At 34.9% G+C, this 23,664-nt stretch overlaps 1 protein-coding gene across 1 annotated transcript in view; it reads left to right on the top strand.

Annotated features, from left to right (window-relative positions):
- Positions 1–23,664, top strand: part of Folh1b (folate hydrolase 1B) — an 88,694-nt gene that overhangs the window by 63,376 nt on the left and 1,654 nt on the right. The window contains exons 12-18 of the mRNA XM_031384376.1: positions 7,929–7,992; positions 10,796–10,863; positions 13,027–13,118; positions 14,105–14,195; positions 17,034–17,298; positions 17,863–17,944; positions 20,547–20,639. Coding sequence (XP_031240236.1) covers positions 7,929–7,992; positions 10,796–10,863; positions 13,027–13,118; positions 14,105–14,195; positions 17,034–17,298; positions 17,863–17,944; positions 20,547–20,639 — 755 coding nt within the window. The remainder of the gene's footprint in view (positions 1–7,928; positions 7,993–10,795; positions 10,864–13,026; positions 13,119–14,104; positions 14,196–17,033; positions 17,299–17,862; positions 17,945–20,546; positions 20,640–23,664) is intronic.

The following is a 23,664-nucleotide window of genomic DNA, read 5'->3' as shown; positions in this document are numbered from 1 at the left end:
TGAGATTCTTTCTTCTATCTTTAGTATTCTGTTGGTGTCTATAATTTCTGTTCTCTTGCCTAGATTTTCCAACTCTAGGATTGCCTCAGTTTGTCTTTTCATAATTGCTTCTATTTCCCTTTTCAAGTCTTGGATAGTTTTATTCACATCCTTCAACCATTTGATTGTATTTTTCCTGCATTTCTTTATATTTATTTGCTTCCTCCTTTAATGCCTCTACTTGTTTGAATATATTTTCCTGTATGTCTTCATTATATTTACCCCTTTCTTCTTTAAAAGTATCCATCATCTTTATAAAATTTGATTTAAGATCATTTTCTTGTGCTTCAGTTTCCTTAGGATATCCAGAGTTTTTTTTGTAGTAGGATAGTTGGACCCCAGCGGTGCCATATTGCCCTCAGTCTTGATTGTGTTTTTCATCGCCTTTTAAACATTTGATTTTCCCTGGTGATGGCTGTATGATCCTCCTGATGGCACAGAATAGCTGTGGTCCAGGGAGCAGATGTCAGGATACCTGACCGTGCTGGCTGTACCTCAGGTGGACCCATCTGGCAAGGGAATGGAGAGGCAATGTTCCAAGCTGATAGTTATTGAGGTCCCTCACAGGCTACCACAATGAAGCATCATGGTCTTGGTTCCTGCAAGGCTCCTCAGGACTGAAGGTCAAGCCAAGAGCTAAACAGTGGAGGTCAGTGGACCATAAGCAACTCATCTCTGTAGGCTGTGTTACTGGCAGACCTTACTGGGAAAGGATTGCTGGGGTTGGGTTTCAAGCTGATTATTCCTGGGGACTGTAGTCTTCAACAGGGAAGCAGGATACACTTGGAGTCCCTCAAGTGTCCTAAGGACTGAAGAACAAGCCCAGATCTACACAGTGAAGGTCAGAGGACCACACAATTCAAAACATGCCAATTTCTTATATGATTCTTATATACCACTCAAATCAACTCCAAGTGCCAGTCACACTGAGCCATCAGGTTCCACAGTAAGTCTGATTTGTACTTATCTTCTTATCTCAGAGGTCTCATCACTGTTATATACAGCAGAAAGTGATGCAAAGGACTATTTACCAGATGACCTGAATAGTAACTCTATTCAAGTGTATATTAGCTTGGTGTGACAGAGAAATAAACATATGGATTTTGATAACTGTTTTATCAGCTTCCTACAATGCAGTTAATGCTTCTCCAGGTTTCTCCAAATAGCTGCCATATTACTGTTGATCAAGATGAAGTTTTCTTCCACAGCAAAGTCTCATCCTTACGTAAAGAAAATCCACAAATATTTCAGAGAGTAATATGTCTTTTAGAATTATTATTATTATTATTATTATTATTATTATTATTTTCAGAAATTCTCTTTATTTAGCTCAAAATGCTCTGCAACTCCCACAATTCTACTGTCTTATCCCCTTTACAATGATCAATTTTTTTATTAGATGTTTTCTTTATTTACATGTCATACAATATCTCCTTCCCAGGTTCCCCTCCGAAAAATAAAATGAAATAAAACAAAAACAAAACCAACCCCCTGTTCCCTCTCCCCTCCCCCTGCTAACCACCCACCCTCTCTTACTTACTGGCCCTGGCATTCCCCTACACTTGGGCATAGAGCATTCACAAGGCCAAGGGCCTCTTCTCCCATTGATGACCGACTTGGTCATCCTCTGCTATACATATGCTGCTAGAGCCATGAGTCCCACCATGTGTACTCTTGGGTTGGTGGTTTAGTCTCTGGGAGATCAGGGGGTACTAGTTAGTTCATATTGTTGTTTGTCTTAGGGGCTGCAAGACCTTCAACTGCGTGGGTCCTTTCTCTAGCTCCTACTTTGGGGACCCTGTTCTCAGCCCAAGGAATGGCTGTGAGCCTCTACCTCTGCATCAGTCAGGAACTATCAGAGTCTTTCAGGAGATAGCTATATCAGGTTTCTGTCAGCCAGCACTGGCCTGTATCCACAATAGTGTCAGGATTTGATGATTGAATATGGGAAGGATTCCCAGGAGGAACAGTCTCTGGTTTGTCCTTCCATAAGTCTCTGCTCCTAGTCTCTACAACTCCTTCCATGGGTATTTTGTTCCCCCATTTAAGAAGAAATGAAGTATCCACACTTTGGTCTTCCTTCTTCAGTTTCTTGTAGTTTGTGGTTTGTACTTTGAGTAGTCCGATCTTCTGGGCTAATATCCACTTATCAGTGTATGCATACAATGTATGTTCTTTTGTGATTGGGTTACCTCACTCAGGATGATATTCTCCAGGTCCATCCATTTCCCCAAGAACTTCATAAATTCATTGTTTCTAATAGCTGAGTAGTACTCCATTGTGTAAATGTACCCCAATTTCTGTATCCACTCCTCTGTTGAGGGACATCTGGGTTGTTTCTAGTTTCTGGCTATTATAAATAAAGCTGCTATGAACATAGTGGAGTATGTGTCCTTATCATATGTTGGAGCATCCTCTAGGTATATGCCCAGGAGTGGCATATCTGGGTCCTCTGGTAGAACTATGTCCAATTTCTGGAGGAACTGCCAAACTGATTTCCAGAGGGGTTGTACCAGCTTGCAATCCTACCAGCAATGAAGGAGTGTTCCTCTTTCTCCACAACCTCTCCAGTATCTGCTGTCACCTGAGTTTTTATCTTAGCCATTCTGGCTGGTGTGAGGTGGAATCTCAGGGTTGTTTTGATTTACATTTCCCTGATGACTAAGTATGTTGAACATTTTTTAGGTACTTCTCAGCCATTCAGTATTCCTCAGTTGAGAATTCTTTGTTTAGCTTTGTACACCATGTTTTAATAGGATTATTTGATTCTCTGGAGCATAACTTCTTGAGTTCTTTGTACATATTGGATACTAGCTATCTATCAGATATAGGATTGGTAAAGATCTTTTCCCAATTTTTTTGGTTGCCATTTTGTCCTATTGACAGTGTCTTTTGCTTTACAGAAGCTTTGAAATTTTATAAGGTCCCATTTGTCGATTCTTGATCTTAGAGCATAAGCTATTCGTGTTCTTTTCAGAAAAATTCCCACTGTGCCTATGTGCTTGAGGCTCTTCCCTACTTTCTTTTCTATTAGTTTCAGTGTATCTGGTTTTATGTGGAGGGCCTTGGTCCACTTGGACTTGAGCTTTGTACAAGGAGATAGGAATGGATCAATCTCGGTCATCTACATAAGACTGTTAAATGGATTGTTGTTTTATATCAAACAACTTTTATAATACTTATTTTTATTGTTATAATATTTTATAAATTTTAATATGACAAAAAGATATTGTAGGTATTGAGGGGGGTCTCTGGGAGGAGTGGGGGTACAAAAGAGAAACAAGAATGTAATTTAATTCTATTTACTTAAAATATGTTTTTAAATGTTAACACATTCAGATAAATTGAAGTCATGTAACTTTTCTCATCATAATGCAACAAAAGTTTAAAAAAAATGGATCAATTTGCATTCTTCTATATGCTAACTGCCAGTTGAGCTACCACGATTTGTTGAAAATGCTGCCTTTATCCAGTGATGGTTTTAGCACCTTTGTCAAAGATCAAGTGGCCATAGGTTTGTGGGTCTATTTCTGGGTCTTCAATTCTATTCTATTATCTACCTGCCTGTCACTGCATTAAACCATGGAGTTTTTATCACAATTGCGCTGTAGTACGGCTTAAGGTCTGGGATGGTGATTCCACCAGAGGTTCTTTTATAGTTGAGAATAGTCTTGGCTCTCCAATAGTTTTGGGGTTTTGTTATTCTAGATGAATTTGCAAATAGCTCTTTCTAACTCTGTGAAGAATTGAGTGGGAATTTTGGTGGGGATTGCATTGAATCTGTAGATTGCTTTTGGCAAGATGGCCATTTTTACTACATTAATTCTGCCAATCCACGAGCATGGGAGATCTTTCCATCTTCTGAGATCTTCAATTTCCTTCTTTACAGACTTGAAGTTTTTGTGAAACAGATCTTTTACTTGCTTAGTTAAAGTCACACCAAGGTATTATATATTACTTGTGACTATTGTGAAGGGTGTTGTTTCCCTAATTTCTTTCTCAGCCTGTTTATCCTTTGTGTAGTGGAAGGCCACTAATTTGCTTGAGTTAATTTTATATCTAGCTACTTTGCTGAAGTTATTTATCAGGTTTACAAGCTCTCTGGTGGTATTTTTGGGGTCGCTTAAGTATACTATCATATCATCAGCAAATAGTGATAATTTGACTTCTTCCTTTCCAATTTGTATCCCTTTGATCTCCTTTTGTTGTTTAAATGCTCTGGCTAGGACTTCAAGTACAATATTGAATAGGTAGGGAGAGAGTGGGCAGCCTTGTCTAGTCCTTGATCTTAATGGGATTGCTTCAAATTTCTCTCCATTTAGTTTGATGTTGGCTACTGGTTTGCTGTATATTGCTTTTACTATGTTTAAGTATGGGTCTTGAATTCCTGATCTTTCCAAGACTTTTTATCATGAAGTAATGTTGGATTTTGTCAAATGTTTTCTCAGCATCTAATGAGATGATCATATGTTTTTTTTTCCTTTGGGTTTGTTTATATAGTGAATTACGTTGATGGATTTCCATATATTTAACCATCCCTGCATCTCTGGGATGAACCCTACTTGATCATGATGGATGATCATTTTGTTGTGTTCTTGAATTCAGTTTGGAAGAATTTTATTGAGTATTTTTGCATTGATATTAATAAGGGAAATAGGTCTGAAGTTTTCTTTCTTTGTTAGGTCTTTGTGTGGTTTATGTATCAGAGTAATTCTGGCTTCATAGAACGAATTGAGTAGAGTCCCTTCTGTTTGTATTTTGTGGAATAGTTTGGGGAGTATTGGTATTAAGTCTTTGATGGTCTGATAAAACTCTGCACTAAACCCATCTGGTCCTGGGCTTTTTTTGGTTGGGAGACTATTAATGACTATTTCTATTTCTTTAGAGTATATGGATCTGTTTAGATAGTTTATCTGATCTTGATTTAATTTTGGTACCTGGTATCTGTCTAGAAAATTGTCCATTTCATCCAGGTTTTCCAGTTTTGTTGAGTATAGGCTCTTGTAGTAAGATTTCATGATATTTTGGATTTCCTCAGTGTTTGTTGTTGTCTCCATTTCCATTTCTGATCTTGTTAATTAGGATAAGGTCTCTGTCTCCTCTAGTTAGTCTGGCTAAGGGTTTATCTATTTTGTTGATTTTCTCAAAGAACCAGCTCCTGGTTTGGTTGATTCTTTGTATAGTTCTTCTTGTTTCTATTTGGTTGATTTCAGTCCTGAGTTTGATTATTTCCTGCCTTTGATTTCTCTTGGGTGAATTTGCTTCTTTTTGTTCTAGTGATTTCAGATGTCAAATTGCTGGTATATGCTCTCTCCAGTTTCTTTTTGTAGGCATTTAAAGCTATGAGTTTTCCTCTTAGGACTGCTTTCATTGTGTCCCATAAGTTTGGGTATATTGTGGCATCATTTTCATTAAACTCTAGAAAGTCTTTAATTTATTTCTTTATTTCTCCCTTGACCATGTTATCATTGAGTATAGTGTTGTTGAGCTTCCACATGTGTATGGGCATTCTACTGTTTAGGTTGTTATTGAGGAGGAGCCTTAGTCCTTGGTGATCTGATTGGATGCAAGGAATTATTTCAGTCTTCTTGTATCTGTTGAGGCCTGGTCTGTGACCAATTATATGGTCAATTTTGGAGAAGGTACCATGAGGTGCTGAGAAGAAAGTATATCCTTGTGTTTTAGGATTAAAAGTTCTATAGATACTTGTTAAATCCATCTGTATCATAACTTCTGTTAGTCTCACTGTGTCCTTGTTTAGTTTCTGTTTCCATGATCTGTCCATTGCTGAGAGTCGGGTGTTGAAATCTCCCACTATTATTGTGTGCAGTGTAATGTGTGCTTCGAACTTTAGTCAAGTTCCCATTATGATTGTAGATGCCCTTGCATTTGGAGCATGGAGGTTCAGAATTGAGAGTTTCTCTTGGTAGATCATAACTTTGATGAGTATGAAGTGTCCCTCCTTATCTTTTTTGAGCACTTTAGGGTCAAAGTCCATTTTATTCGATATTTGAATGGCTACTCAAGCTTTTTTCTTGGGACCATTGGCTTGGAGAATTGTTTTCCAGCCTTTTATTTTGAGTACTGTCTGTCTTTGGAGGTCTTCACTCTCTTCTATACCTATTATCCTTTGGTTTGGTCTTCTCATTGTGTCCTGGATTTCCTGGATGTTTTGGGTTAGGAACTTTTTGCATTTTGTATTTTGACTGTTGTGTCAATGTTTTGTATGGTGTCTTCTATACCTGATATTCTCTCTTCTACCTCTTGTATTCTCTTGGTGATGCTTGCATCTATGGTTCTTGCCTTCTTTTCTAGGATTTCTATCTCCAGACTTGACTCTCTTTGTGATTTCTTAACTGTTTCTACTTCCATATTTGGTCCTGGATGATTGTGTTCAATTCCTTCACCTGTTTGGTTTTTCTGTCCTGTAATTCTTTAAAGGATTTTTGTGTTTCCTCTTTAAGGGCTTGAACCTGTTTACCTGTGTTCTCCTGTATTTCTTTTCTGTGTGTGTGTGTGTGGGGGGGGTGGTCTCAAGACCGGGTTTCTCTGTGTAGCCTTGGTTGTCCTGGAACTCACTCTGTAGACCAGGCTGTCCTCAAACTCAGAAATCTGCTTCCCTCTGCCTCACAAGTGCTGAGTTTAAAAGTATGCCCCACCACGACCTGCCTTCTCCTGTATTTCTTTAAGGGAGTTATTCATGCCCTTCTTAAATTCCTCTATCACCATTGTGAGATATGATTTTATATCAGAATCTTGCTTTTCTGGTGTTTTGGGATATCTAGGACTTGCTGTGGTGGGAGTACTAGGTTGTGGTGCAGCCAAGTAGTCTTGTTTTCTGTTGGTAAGATTCTTGAGTTTGCCTTTCACCTTTTGTTGATCTCTGGTGTTAGATATTCTTGCTGTCTCTGGCTGGAGCTTGTTCCTCCTGTTTGTCTGTAAGCCTATATTAGTACTTCTGGAAGATAAGCTCTCCTTTGGTAAGACCTCTGTGCAGAAGGCTGTGGAATAGTTGTCCCTCCTGAGTTCTGGGTTCAAAGCAAACCCTGGAGACAGGCTATCTACTTGTGGGGAAGGTGCAGAGAGGGCTGTGGATCTGCTGTCCCTCCTATGTGTAGACTGAGTACCTAGGTTGGAGCACTCCCTGGAGGTGGACACTCCTCTGCTTGTGGAGAAGAGGCAGAGAGGGATGTGGATCTGTGATCTCTCCTAGGTGTAGAGGAAGGAATAAAGGATCCTGTGCTGGCTGCCCTGCCACTTCTTGGCCTGCTCTTAAGTTCTTGCTGATCGATATTTTTTTTATCATTCAGAATTGCACTTACTTTCCTGATTTTTTTCTTCAATTCAAAATTCTTAAAAATTCAATAGTTTTGTAGACCAAAATGTTCTATGGCCCTTTGCTACCCTTCTTAGGTGTAAAAATACCCAATCAGCCATAATTTCCAGTAGGTGGTAATATACTACAAGAGAAATTGGCCCCATTGTAAGATTTACTTTGTAAATTTTCTGAGCAGTAAATTGCTCATTACCTGAAATTCAAGAAAATCACTTCGGTTCATGTTATGACAGGATGTGTAGTAGTTTATTTTTTACTGAAAAATCTCAAACAGATGTTCACTAACAAAAATTGTGATTGATGATTGTGCATGTTTAAATTCCCTATTCCCTTTTATGTTCTGTGTCTGAACTCTTCATCCACACAAATGTAATGTAGAAAAATTTGCTTTTGTTTCTCATTGTCAAACACTTTTTTTGAAGACTTTATATGCTGAACTTGTGGGAATTATGATGTAATTTCATTTAAATATATACGTTAAAGAATGGCAGATGTACCTTGAATGGGAAGGAGTTAAATTTATTCTTATAGTTTATTAAGTTTCTTGTTATAGGAACATTCAAGACTCCTACAAGAACGTGGTGTGGCTTATATTAATGCTGATTCTTCCATGGAAGGTGAATATTGTTGGCTTCCTTACAGAACAATGATTATTCTGATGGTAACAATTTAATCAAAGACTTTCATCCTAGCATGTAAAGAAGCCCATTAAAATGGTGGCTGATTTCACATCTTTTTTTTTTTTGATTCATGGTTTACTTCATGAGTAATTAAGAGGCCTTTCTCCCTCTGTATATCAGTGCTAATTCTGGAAGACTGAATTTCTTAACATGCCTCTTCTAACAGAATCTCTTAAATATAGCTATAATTACATGATGAATTCCTAAGTCACAAACTTGAAGAATTTTGTTTTTGAATGATATACATGACATTTATCTATAGGGGCTTGTGAAATGGATAAGACATCAAAGGCAATTTGAGAGAAGCCTGATAGACTCAGGTGTATCCTAGGAACCCATTTAAAAGTGGACTGTGAGAACTGACTCCAAAAAGTTGTATTTTAACTTCCATGTGTACAACATGATACAAACACACACACACACACACACACACACTTTGTATGTGAAGTGATCATTCTTAAATCGTGTGATTTAGGAGCTGAAGGTATAGCTAAAGGCTGTTATTATTATTGATAATTTTGATTTAAAATTTATTTTAGTACATCACTGGGCTTGGATAATTATGTCATATCTGGAACTGGACCATAATTTTTAAGTTTAAGAACAAGTACACATAGGTTCAATCTGATTGATATATATAACCCTGAATTTATAAAATAAAACATATATCTGTGAATTTATGTCAAAATATAAACATATACACAATACAAAATCTAAAGCAATATTTTTATTTATTTGAAAGTTTTTTGTAAATAATAAAGTATGTAAAATTGGAAAAAAATTAAAAGCTTTACACAAATCATCTTTAATGTTCTCTTCAAAAGATCTGTTCTCATTGAATTGTAATGTTTCTGTCCTCTGAACTTTCATTTATCTGATGAGTACACCAGGAATATATTTGATACTCTTTTAATGTTACCCATATAATCTTTGTGTGATATAGATATCATGTGATAAAGTACGAATTTACCATACTATACCAAAGTGGAGGCTGTGACTCAAAGAAGTCAAATAACTTTCCATGGTTACCTGTGAGGAGAAAGTTGAATTCAAAGTCATTCCTATCTATTATTCTCTTTTACCTCATATCCGACAGGACTTTGGTATTGTATTATAAATAAACAGCTGTAAATCCACATTTTCACACAGAAAACATAAAATGTTTCATTTCGTGAATATACATTGACTTATTATATATACATATATATACATATATATATAATAGTAACAACCAGAAAAAACTCCAAACAAACAAATAAACAAAAAATAAAGTAACTACAGTAAAATAATAGAAGAACTTCTGTAGTACATATAATAGTTCCATTATATTTCAGTTCTGTAGCAAATGTTATAGAGATTATGCATTTTTGCATATGTACTTTTATATATTTATATTGAACTGAATAGAGAGCCATGTATGTAATTCTTTGGGCCCATGATATGTGTGTTTATATTGTAATAAATGTCTTCACATTATCTTCCCCTAAGTCACTCACATAAAAGCATTTGTGTTTCAATATATGTAAAATACATTGATGCACAATATCTTTAAAGTTAGTTGAAAATAGTCAATGATTTACAAACATAGCTAAAATGGTGGAGAAAACATTAGACTGTTAATCTAAACAAAGGGGTTGAGTCCTATTTCTACCAAGCTTTAAGGTGATAATCATGTCCAATTGCAAATTTGAAGGTGTAGATAAATTTCTCTACTAAGGCTTTTCTCACCCCCTTTCTGATTGAAGCCAGATGTAGGGTATTTAGCTGTCAATTAAATTTTCATAAGCTTGATTCATGCCAATCGAGTTAAGGTCTTAGCTTAATAAAACAATAGATGTAAGGTATATTCTTACAGTCCTTGTCATATCTAAATAGATAGATATATGTAGATATATAGATATATAGATGAATATATATATATATATATATATATATATATATATATATATATTCCAGGAATATATTTGATATTCTTGTAATTGTTACCATCTAACCTTTGTGTGATATACCTATCATTATATATATATACATATGTATATATATATATGTATATACATATACATATATATCTATATACATAGAACTCATGAACATTCTGCTTTAGCCTCCTGAGTGGTGGAATTAAAAACACACACCACTCAGCCTTCAGTGACATGGCTCTTACTTTGTGTATAAAAAATACATAACAGTCCTAGAAGTAACCTTATGTTGTGGGCACATGTAATGGCTATTCCTGCTTGTCAACTTGACTATATCTGGAATGAACTACAATCCAAAATTGCATGGTTCACCTGTGATCCAGATTTTAAGTGATGTGAAAAACACACCAAAGACAAGAAAAGAGAACAGATTCTATAGAGTGTTATATCCAGAAGTCAATGAGACCCATCTGAAACTTTAACATGAGCCGAAATGGTAAAGAAGTCATACAGGTATGGTGTAGAACACTGATTCAAGTTGAGGGAACATTATTTGAAAGGGTATTAAGGAAAAGTTTTTGGGTAGAATGGAAGTAAGATTTGGAGAGATGTCCTGTTTAGCTCTCTCTGTAATATTCAAAGCAACATTCAGCAATCGGTGTCATAAATTTTGTTTTTATAGCTTAACATTGAGAACACTAGAAGGTTTTTTATTAAGTGCACTTTTGAAGGAATAATTCTATATACAGTTTAGCAATGGTCTTTGAATAAATTAATAACATAAATAAAACAAATAAACCAGCCAATTCATTCCGTTTCAGGAAACTACACTCTAAGAGTTGATTGCACACCACTGATGCACAGCTTAGTGTACAACCTAACAAAAGAGGTAAAGAGATGGAAAAATATTTGCAGACTCTGCAAATAATACTTTGGATGCTATTATTATTTTAAATATTTATATTGTTTCTAGCTAACTTTCTTTTCTCATGACAAATATTCTTTCAGAACTCTCACAGCTAACCAACTATTTCTCCATATACTATATGCCATCTCCCACACCACTGTGAGTCAGCCTATAAGCTGCATTCTGTCTACCATCTGTACTTTGAAAATGACAAAACAGACCTTACAAAGCAGCCACTGGAGTCACATAGTAGTTGGAACTACTGTTTAATTCTTTTACTCTATAGCTACTTTTATGTGTATGGAAAAATTAGGTAACTCATGATGTAAGAATGGCTGAGTGACTTAAATGAAAAGTCAATAATTTGTGGACAAAAACTAGGTGATCCCTTCTTAATTGTTGTCTAGTACTCCAATCTTTGGCTCTATCTTGAGGGCCTGACCTTCCTTCTAGCTCTCTTAGCAGCAACAGATACTGAAGCTGTTTGGAGGCACCACCTACACATACATGTGAAAGGCTCTTTAAGAGATGGTTTTGATAGGTAATCCAGATCTATCTAAAGATGAAATCCAGGTCTTTCTGTGTCAGCCTTCAGATATCCAGAATTGCAGGAGTATACCATCATTCTAGCTGTATGACAGACTTTTGAGACTGACCTAGAAATTACTGCAAAAATCAAACAAGCCACAAAACCTATTCATTGAACATGTTCACCAATTCAAATGCATTTCTAAGAAAATCAAAATTTCTTCACATAGAAATTATAAATACGTCTTTGTATTCAAAACAATGAATTAAATCAGGAAACATGATTCCTTCTATAGGTATAAGAAATATCTTAATTAGAATTAGCATCTAGTTATTTAAGATCTATATCATTTAAATGCAGTTTTATCAGTTACTATGCAGCACATAATCCTAAATGCCTGAAACCAAGTCTTTCAGAGAAATCTCACTGCTCCATAATTTAAGGAAAATTATCAGGAAGCTTGACTGTTTTGTTCATCTCTTGAATTAGTGATGTTCTGCTACAGCTGTAAAAACACTTCTAGGTCAGACTTAATATAAGTAGTTCATAAAACTTTTCTTTCTTTGTTTCTTTCTTTTCTTTGTTTGGAGACAGTTTTTGCAGTTATTTAAATATTCTTATTTGATTTTCTGATAATTTCAATATATAATATTATACTTTAAAATTTATTTTTCTTAAGAAAATGGAAAATGAGTTTATAGAGTAAAATAGTTTTGTTTTTTATTACTATTTTATAAGTTAAGATATAGATATATCTTCTAACTTTCTTCTAATGTGAGATAAATCTAAGTTGTGTGAATATAATTATTGATGGACACATTTATTACAGTATATACTATATGAACCTCTACATGTTTATATACAAACTATTAAATATTGCAAGTGTTCAATAAATTTTTAAATTAAGCTTATTAAGAACTATTACACTTGACAGTTTATTAGATGTAAAACATTCTAAAGATTCTTCCATTGAACCTAAATAACTGTGGAATCTTAGTGATGCTCAGCTTATTAAATACTCTTGGTACAACTTCATATATATTCTAATTCTAAATTAATAATACTGGTTTTGTTTTACTTGTTTTTGTTTTCACCCATAAAACTGGAAAATGATTTTAAACCTGGGTGTTTTGCAAAGTTACAAAAGCAATCAATTAAAAAAACAGTCATTACATTCCCTAATATATGTTATAAAATGACTTCATTATGTATCATGTAAGACTTCCACAGTTCTACATAAAAAAAGGCAGTAATGAAGGAAGTATATGGTTTTGAGTATAGTTTTCTTTGATCTAGGAAAATTGACCTGTGATTGTTTCTCCACAGATAAAGATTTGCTAATTTGTTGAATTCTTTTCTATATACCCTACATCTTCACACTTGCAACTACACATATACAAACATTTCCTCTTCAGAACTTTTTAGGGTAACTCTCTAATCCTATGCATTTTATTGATCCCAAAATCAAGAATATATCAAGGCAGTACCACACAGCAGCCACATAATTCGATCTCATATCTTATTTTGTTGAAATATTTTGTTTTCATCTTCTTTTTAATGGGAACTTAAGTTTATGCATTGATTTGTGAATATTCTCTTGCTTGTAATTTGTATAGCTGCAAAGCCCAGATGAAGGCTTTGAAGGCAAATCTCTTTATGACAGCTGGAAAGAAAAGAGTCCTTCACCCGACTTCATTGGAATGCCCAGGTACAGCAACAATCCAGCCATTCTACCAAGTTTGGTCTCTGGGTTTTGGATATAAAAGGGTATATTTATTTCAATATTTTAGTAAGAAGTAACTTTCAAAATGCTCTAGCATCTGACAAAGAAATATTTGTCTTTACAATAAAATATTGTATATAAAATAAAATATTTTTCTATGTTTTGAAATTATATCTGAGGGTATCAAAATTTATTTTTGAGCAAGCTATATGCAAGGTATAGCATCCTAGTATCAAAGAACAAATTTGACATTTAATGTAAATGGAGGTGAGATATAAAGTTGGCAATTGATTGGGGCCTGTAAAATTATCTCCTTGAGTCAGCTAAAGATCAGAATAAAAACTTCTTCAGAGGAGGCAAGATAGCATGAGAATCTCTCTCTTTCTCTCTCTCTCTCTCTCTCTCTCTCTCTCTCTCATCTCTCTTTCTCATACGCACACATACACACATACACACAGACACACAGACACACACACACACACACACACACACACACACACACACACACAAACTCTGGATGAATGAAGCAAGCTTCAAAAAGTTCTATGAACTTTATTTTTTCTCCTGTATCTTATACATCCAAGCAAAATCTGTCAAAGAACATTAAAATTACAATGCAGCTACATTCTATTTTTCTTTTAGTGAATGATTATTTTTAAAAAGTATGTTCCTCAATACCTTTACATTAAAAAAACTAGTTTATACAACAGACAGACATGAAACAAAGTTTTGAGCAAAAGTATTTTCCAACCTCTTAAATCTTTAATTAAATTGTGATTTATAAAAGTGAGCCTCCATAGAATAGTAATGAAGAGGAAATATATTTTTCAGTATCAGAGAAATGTATGTTTCAACTGTATGTCTAATACTCTCATATTTGATATAGTAAGATTAGAATTTAGTAACTGATCTTTGCTTTTCATAGAATGAACAGAGTACTCTGAGCTAATTATACTAATTTTGTCTCTCAGAATTAACAAGCTGGGGTCTGGCAATGATTTCGAAGTGTTTTTCCAAAGACTTGGAATTGCTTCTGCTAGAGCCCGATATACTAAAAATTGGGTAAGTCTAAATTAGAGAATCTTTACAGATTAAGTACGGGTATATTTTAACTAAATGAATAAGTTTTGCCTTAAGAAGTTATTCAAGCATTAGAGGAAGTGGAGTACTGGAATTCCATATAGAGATGTCTTATTAGTTGCTTGTCCTGCCTTCGTTACCCTGAGCCTGCATTCACATTCCAGTTGCACTCATACATTCTGTAGACCTTTTCATAAATTTTCCCTTCAATCACCAGTTATCAGGCTGTTTGTCTTGACTCCTTGTGAGTCAAATGGCCCATTGAGAGAACATTATCATATATTTTTCTTATCAGGTATTTATGTTATGATCTAAAACAAAGTTACAGTTATAAGATAGCAACAAAAATAGTTTTATGATTTGGTATAACCACAATATTAGGGACTCTATTAAAGGGTCAAAACATTAGAAATGTTGAGAAATACTAACTTAAATGTATTATGTTTTATTGATTAAGTGTCTCAATATTCACTTCATCATTTAAGTTCCTGAGAATTATGTTGGACTCATCTTTCCTCACCTTCACTCCAAATTCATCAAACCCAGCAAGACATGGCGATATTTAGACTTTTCCCTGTTATTGTAGCTCAGATCATCAAATAGCAAGTCACTGAATAAAACTTGATATAAAGCAACAAAACCAAAAATAATTTTTTATTTCCTTTATTTAGTGATTGATAAATCTTTAGTGAGTTTAAAAAAAATCTACACTTTATGAAATCTGTCAGAACTGTAAAAACTTCTTGCTAGCAATTTATGAATCATATGTTTGAAGCACCCTTGTTTTCTCTTTTGTAGTGAGAAGATTTTCTTTTTAATTTTTTCTCATTTTAATATAATTTTAGTTTTTAATTTGTAAGTGCTAGCTTATACACATATTTTTATGTTCAGATATATGTTATTAAAGAAAAAAAGTAGTTATAGTCTTACTTAGGTTTATCAATGCTGTGATGAAAGATCATAACCAGAGCAGCTTGGGAAGGAAAGGTTTATGAGGCTCACACTTCCATATCACTGGTCATTATCACACAAAATCAGGAAATAAACCTATAGGCACAGAGCTGATGCAGAATCCATGAAGGGGTGCTGCTTACAGGCTTGTCTGTTCTGACTTGCTCAGCCTGCTTTATTATAGAAAACAGGATCACCAGCCCAGAGATAGCACCACCCACAATAACTTCGGTACTTCCTCCATCAATCCATAATTAATAAAAGGCCCTACATGCTTGTCTACAGCCTGACCTTAGGAAGGCATTATCTCAACTGAGGTTTCCTCCTCTCAGATAACTTCAGCTCATGTTAAGTTGACATAAAACTAGCTAGCACAATTATTAAACTGATTATTCAGTTCATTCAAGATGATTGAAAGAAAGAATATAATTACAGAGAAAAAGATTGGACCCAACTCGAAATTCCCATTCTGCTTAAATCCTAAAGTCAGATGGGAATATTCAGACAGCAGTGAATCTTTGTATGTTTTTTTCTCTTGATCAAGTTACTTGCCCCCAGCCAGGGATCTTTGGGGGTAAAAAGTTGAACGAGATTTTATGAGTGTTTTCATGAGAATAGATGTATTTGACATATATGAAACTAAACCAATCAAAATCCAGGGGATTGCCATTGCCCTTGATAATCTATTTTGAATTGAGAATTAAACTCATCCATCATTAATAATTTCAAAGTCTCTGTCTCTACAGAATTATACTAAATAAAGTGTTCTTTATATCAGTAAAGAAAAAAATAGTGAGAAAAAATGAAAACACAATGTCAGCAGTTCACTGCAACAAAAGTTCTTGATTTCCCCATACTCAGCTTCCTTGTGCCTGTTTGAGTGTAGTGACAGGGAAATGTTAATGGTCCCCCCAAAAAACAGAGAGGAGTCAATCTATTGGTGGGGGAGCCCCATATGTCTATGGGTGGAAGGCTTTAAAAAGCAACAAGCAGTGGGTAAGTGTACAAGCATCTAATTGGAAAGCTACTGTGGCTTTTACCATAATTTTCTGGTTCTGGAAGTCGTATCATAAACTTAATTTCTGCTCCCCTGTGTACTGATGGTCATTAGGCAGGGGGTGGGCTTGTAAGCCCTGGTTGCAAGTTTGTTGGGGGAATAACCTGAAGACAATGGTCTTGTTGAGAGTGTAACCTGGAAATGTTGGTCTTGTTGAGGATTCGCATAGTGACTGGGTTTGGTTTGGGGTGGGGGGCAATTTGGAAACTAATGGTAGGTACTAGCCTGTTAGTTTAACCAAATTCTAACTTAGGTTAGGTTTTCTAAAATGGAGTCTGAACTTAAAAGATTTGGACTCTTGGGAGCATCACTTCTCTCTCCTTAGACCACATGTTCACTACTGGGATCCCCTCTGTTTGTTTTCTCTATTGGTCAGCATGCTGCCTCTCAGAATTTTCTCTGTGGGACTTCCAGTGATACATGGTTCAGCTTCATAATACTGCTTCACTGCTGCTTGAAAATTCCTCAACTCTCTCCTTACGTAATTTCTTTTCTAATGCGTCACTACTTAGTCCTTTCTTTAGCCTCTCAATAAACTTCTATATCTCTTATATTTGGTTGACAACTCTCAAGGGTGTTTCCCAAGGAATTTTTTATATTGTTTTTTGCAGCATGTGTACATGTGTGTCTCTCTATACATGCCTAGAGTAGTCCTTTCCTAGATTCTAAGAATCTAAGTTTACATGATTCCTGTCTGTCAGTGTTCAAACCACCTTAATAACACCACTGTAAATATTATGCTATAGGGCTTGTTATAAGCTATCTTAAAGCAATGCATTTTGTTTTTGTTTTTGTTTTTGTTTTTCTCCTAGAAAACGAACAAAGTCAGCAGCTATCCTCTCTATCACAGTGTCTATGAAACATATGAGCTGGTAGAAAAATTTTATGATCCAACCTTTAAATATCACCTCACTGTGGCCCAGGTTCGAGGAGCAATGGTATTTGAATTGGCCAATTCTATGGTGCTTCCCTTTGACTGTCAGAGTTATGCTGTAGCTCTGAAGAAGCATGCTGAAGCTATCTACAATATTTCATTGAAGCATCCACAAGAGATGAAGGCTTACATGATATCATTTGGTATGTTAAAATTTACCTTTCACATTTACTCCTGCCAGGCAGTGGTGACTCAAACCTTTAATCCCAGCACTTGTGAGGCAGAAGCAGGTAGATTTCTGAGTTTGTGGCCATCCTGGTCTACACAGTGAGTTCCAGGACAGCCAGGGCTACATAGAGAAACCTTGTCTCAAAAAACCAAAAAAGAAAAAAAAAAGGATGAAGTTGACTCCTGTGTTTCTAATAATTTCTCATTGTTATTTCTTTTGTATTATATCAAATATTATTTTCTCTTGAGATCTGTTCTTAATTACATAGATGCTTAAAATATACAATTACTTCATAAAATAGTTTTCTATATTGTTTCCACATCGTTATCTGTATAGAGACCATTAAAAACTATGAGGCTTTGTTTTTTTTTTTTACTGAAATGAGCTTGCAAATCTTACACTGGCCGGTATTAAACTCCTGGGCTGGAGTGATCCTCCTGTTTTGCCTTCCAAAGTGATGAGACTGCAGGCATTGCCACCTTCCCTGCTTTAGAAACCATGTTTTTGAAGCTTTTGATAACTTGGATTTCTGTTTCAGATTCACTGTTTTCTGCAGTCAATAATTTTACAGATGTTGCATCCAAGTTCAGTCAGAGACTGCAAGAGTTAGACAAAAGCAAGTATGTCCTAAATCAATCACTCAATCAATAAAAATATGTAATTAAATATAATTAAATATGTGAATATATATGTTAAATATCACTAATTCACATTTGCATTGCTGAAATATCTTGGAAATTGTTTTATATTTCCATCTTCACTCTCATGCATCCTGTTCAGTATTGCCTTTCACTCAGATTTTATTTCTGACATGAATTGCAACTAAATGACAGTGCCTTCCTCCTGCCAGACTATGGGATGCAACTTAGCAGCTTTAGTGTTGGCTCAAATATGTTTTGGTTTCACTTGCTAATTTTCTTTTCCTTTTTCTCTTTTTTCTTTCCACTTTCTACTTTTCCCACAGGATTTGGGGATCTGTTGCACACTTCTGGAATAATCTCCCACTCTAAGGTCATTAAGTGGGTTACATTAGACAAACCCCTTCCTGCCAGGCAAAAGGATGTATTCGCACAGATTTGGTTCCAGACTTCTTAATATTTAATTAATTAATTTATTTATTTATTCATTTAATTTAAATTTTTATTATATATTTTCTTTATTTACACTTCAAATGATATCCCCTTCTTGGTTTCCCCTCCGAAAAAAAAAAAAAAAAACCTATTCCCTCCTCCTTCCCCCTGCTCACCAATCCACACTTTCCCACTTCCTGGCCCTAGCATTCCCCTACAATGGGAATAGAGCCTTTTACAGGACCAAGGGCCTCTCCTTCCATTGATGATCAACTAGACCATACTATGCTACATATGCAGCTGGAGCCATGAGTCCCTACATGTGTACTCTTTGGTTGGTGGTTTAATCCCTGGGAGCTCTAACAGTAATGGTTTCCTCATATTGTTCATGTTGTTCCTTCTATAGGGCTGCAAACCCCTTCAGCTCCTTGGGTCCTTTCTCTAGCTCCTTCATTGGGGACCTGTGCTCAGTCCAATGGATGGCTGTGAGCCTCTACTTCTGTATTAGTTGGGCTCTTGCTACTTTTTTGCTCTCTGTGCATCATTGTCTATCTGGATTTCTTTCCTCTTGTAGGGTGCTTCTCAACTTCTACTTGATGTTATTTTGTCAACACACATACCATCCTATCCACCTCTACTAAAAATTCTAAAAAATAAGAATAATAATAAATACTGTCAAGTCAATATTTGTAGAACTTCTGAATTAATGGGATTAATTCTGTGTAAAACCATACCATAAGAAGAATTTTAAAATTTTACAATATTGATCCTGTTTCCATCTTCACTCTCATGCATCCTGTTCAGTATTGCCTTTCACTCAGATTTTATTTCTGACATGAATTGCAACTAGATGACATTGCCTTCCTCTACTGATGTTCATTGCAAAAGTATAAACTGGCAAACTGATGCTTATTTTGAAAAATGAAGTTATAATCTTGTATAATGTGCAGGGCTGCTCTAAATTTAAAACTTACTATAAAAACATTCATAAGGGTAAGGGATACTTTACTATTATTGTCATTAAAATAATATAAAATGAAAATACATTGTATAATCTAATGGATAAAATAACTATTAGAGTGATAATTTTCACTAACTGTATCATGGCATACTTGTATTACTAAATTCAGTTGAGCTACACAGGGCTTGTTGGTAGTTTTTAGTTGCACTGATTCATTTTTATTTACAATTACAACATCCACCCTAACAACATATGGCCCTTAGGAACTTGAAATCTTTAAGAGTGTTTGGTGCATGATATTTCAATGCTAATAAAAATAGAAAGTAAGGACGATATAGTTGACAAATTATTCTTTAGTAGAAAGAATATTATACAGTGTCATCTGTTAAATATTTGTAGTTTGCAAAAACTTAATAGAAATTAATAGCATTTCTCATTTTAGTTTTGATGAGGAGCTCTAATCTTAAGAGTAATTTCAAACATAGGATGATTAAGTCTCATTTCTGTATGCATTAAAGTTAGTATCACATTTTCCCACCATCATGTTACTGCTTTATAGTTTATGTTTTAGTAGAATAGTATTTTATGGGATTGATGGCATATGGCAAGTATACATGTTGATATTTGTTTTTAATTTATTACTTTAGTTTTTGAGATTATAATATAATTACATCATCTCTATCTTTACCTCCCTTCAAACTTTCCATATCTTCTTTGCCCTTTTTTAGAAATCAGGACCTCAGTTTTCACTATAGTTGTTATAATATTTCTAAATTAATAAGTACAACTTATTCAACATTATATATACCTATAATATCACTGATAGTCTTTCTTCACCATGAGTTTATTCATTCACTCTACTTACCAAACAGCCTGCCAATTCCCTTTCCTCCCCCTTACAAGGACCCTCCTCCACTATCTTTTGCTTTTACCTCTTAGATAGGAAGTCCTACTTGGGTACCTACTGGATACCTTTGGTCATGACCTCATTTTATCACTAATTGTTGTTACAAATATTTCTAAATATATAAATACAACCTGTTCAGGTTCTATATTGTTACTGATGTTCTTAATTTGCATGGTATAATGTTTTAAAATGCACCAAGGATCTTTATTTTGTTGTAACCTTTTAGTATGCAAGGCAGTATTTATATCTTCATGAAGGTTTAACTTTATTAATTTCACTTTTAGCCCCATATTACTGAGAATTATAAATGACCAGTTGATGTATCTGGAACGTGCATTCATTGATCCTTTAGGCTTACCAGGGAGGCCTTTCTACAGGTAAGAAAAGATGATTCTATAGTCTAATATCAGTTTAAAGCTGTTTTACAATATATAAAAAATATTATAGTATGTTTATTTTTAATATTCAAACTATTTTAGTGATACAAATTCACTGTACATAGATTTTATGTAGAATTATGTAGACTTATATAGAATTATGTTCTACATAAACATTTCATTTAGGACATAACATATAGTTTGTCCTTCATCCCAGATTCATTCACAACCCTCAGTATGTTGTCCCTGTCCCAGTCCTACTACCCTCCTGCTTTCCTCCAGTGTCCCATCTTACAGGATTCTAGGAAATACAATTTAGAGACAACCTGTATTTGTTCTTCTGTGTATTGCTTATTTTATTCAGTATGATGATATCTAGTTGCACTCATTTTTTTAGCAAACAGCATAATTTCATTCTCCTTTGTGACTGAATAAAATTACATTGTTCATATATACCAACTTCATTTCCATTAATTCATTGACTGATATCTAGGGTAGTTTTGTAACATGTCTTCAATGAATAGTGCTACAATAAGCAGAATTAAGCAGTTATCTCTGTCATATGTAGAGAGTTCTTCAGACATGAATTCAGAAGTGGTATAGCTGAGTCATATGGTAGATCTCTTCATAGATTTCTTGAGGTACCTTCATATTGATGCACATGTAAGTAGACTAAATGCACCCCAACTATTACTGGATATGTTTCCTCATCTCCACACATCCTTACCAGCATTTGTTCTTATTTGTTAGTTACTGGAGAGAGAAGAAATCCCAAGCTGTATTTTATTTAAATTTCCCCAATTATTAATATGTTGAACACTTTTTATGTTTATTGGATATTTGTTGTTCATCGTTTGAGAAGTGTATGTTTATTTTGTCTGCCAGGGTTTGGATATTTAACAAATATGTTATTTGTATATTCTTGATTTCAGTGCTCTGGCAGATGTTTAATTAGTAAAGATATTTCTCAAATTTTGTTGGTATTCTCTTCATTTGATTGTTCTCTTTGCTTCCCAGAACTTTTAAAATTTTATGAAATCACTTTTGATGATTCTTGGCACTATTTGTTAGCAATTGTAATCCTTTTCCAAAATTTCTTAACTATATCAACATCTACATCTTGAAATGTTCTCTCTATATTTTCTAAAGCATTATTAGAGTTTTAAGTTATATGCTCTTTTATTTATTATGTAATTGATTACTCTACATGGAGAGATAGGGATGCAATTGTATTCATTTGTCTGGTTTACCCAGAACCACTTTTGAAGAGGCATTTTTTTTTCATCAGTGAGAATTTTTTGACATATTTGTAAATGTGAAGATCTAATTCTAGGTCATCTCTTCTATTTTCATGTACCCATGAGTTGTTTTGGCTCATATATATATATATATATATATATATATATATATATATGCATATATATGTATATATATACATATGTGTGTGTGTGTGTGTGTGTGTGTGTGTGTGTGTGTGTGTACCAGGCCCTATAGTGTGCCTTGAAATCAAGTTTTGTGATACCTACAGCCTTATTCTTTTTTCTCCAAATCATTTGAATTGTTGGCAACTATGATGGTTAATCTTATAGTCAACTTGATGACATTTAGAATCAATAAGAGACAAACCTCTGTGTGTGAGAACATTTATTTTTAACTAACATTTTTAACAAAATTAGGGTCTCACACACTTGGTGGAGATAGGATTATGGTATGACCCCTGGGACTGGATCCCCAGCCTTCATCTCTCTGCTGTCTGACTGTGAATGCAAAATGCTTAGCTTCCTAACACTTCTGTTACCATGCCTCTTCTACCATAGTAATCTGTACCATTAAATTGTGAGAGAAAAATAGCCCTCCTTCCTTATGTTGATTTTGGGAGGTATTCTGTCACATCAAGAAAAAAGTAAAACAGGAAACTTGTGCTGATAGGGGATTGTTGCTGTGATAATCTCACTGTGACTCATAGTCTTTGGAACAAGTTAGTGGAATGTAGGAGAATTTGGAGATAAAGCCCAAAAATAAGGTAAGAAGACATTATTGATCCCCATTTGTTGAGAGTTAATATGACTAGAAAAATAAAGAGTAGATGTTCCACTTGTTTCAGTGAAGTACAAAGACTCTCCTAGAAACTGTGCCAAGGATCTCTGTGTTTTATTTTAATAAAGAATATAAAAAACCTGCTTTAATGATGTTAGGCTAGGGGTTTTCAACCTGTAGGTCAGTGACTCCTTTAGGGATCAAAAGACTATTTCACTCATGTCACATATCAGATATCCTGCATATCATATTTTTACATTATGATTCAGATCACTAAAAAGTTACAGTTATGATGTAGCCATAAAATAATTTTATGGTTGTGGTTCACAACAACACGAGATAGTTTATTAAATGGTGTCTGCATTAGGAATGTTGACACTACTGGGCTAGGCTTTATAAACTTGAATGAGGCAGAACTCAGAAAATAATATATTAAAGTGCTTGGTATAACCCCCAACCCTTTCCTGCCTTTTAAAGACATTTAATTTGGCAATTTTTTAAAAAAAATTACCTTTAATATTCTTTATTCAGTCCAGTCATTATCCTTCTCCTGGTCCACACTTCAGTAGTTCCTAATTCCACACCTCCTCCCCAGTCTCCAAAAGTATGTCAGACCTCTCCAATCCCTCCACCCCACACCACCTGATCCCGCCAGGTTTCCTTTGGTGGTTCAGTGTCCAAGAGATCTTAGGAGTCCAGGTTAGTTGAGACTGCTGGTTTTCCTATAGGGTTGCTCTCCTCAACTTCTTCCAGCCTTTTACTAATTCAACCACAGCAGTCACTGACTACAGTCCCATTGGTTGGGTGTAAGTATCTACATAGGTCTTTGTCAGCTGCTTGTTGGGCCCCTTGGAGGGCAGCCATGCTAGTCTCCTCTCTGTAAGTACACCATGGTATCAGTAACTACTGTTAGGCCTTGGAGCCTCCACTTGGGCCTGTCTCTGGACTGCCATTCCTTCAGTCTCTTCTCCACTTTTGTCCCTTGAAT

This window comes from Mastomys coucha, unplaced genomic scaffold, assembly GCF_008632895.1.
Source record: "Mastomys coucha isolate ucsf_1 unplaced genomic scaffold, UCSF_Mcou_1 pScaffold21, whole genome shotgun sequence".
NCBI lineage: Eukaryota > Metazoa > Chordata > Mammalia > Rodentia > Muridae > Mastomys > Mastomys coucha.
The sequence above is the reverse complement of the archived record's forward strand: the minus strand, read 5'-3'. Positions and strand labels throughout refer to the sequence as shown.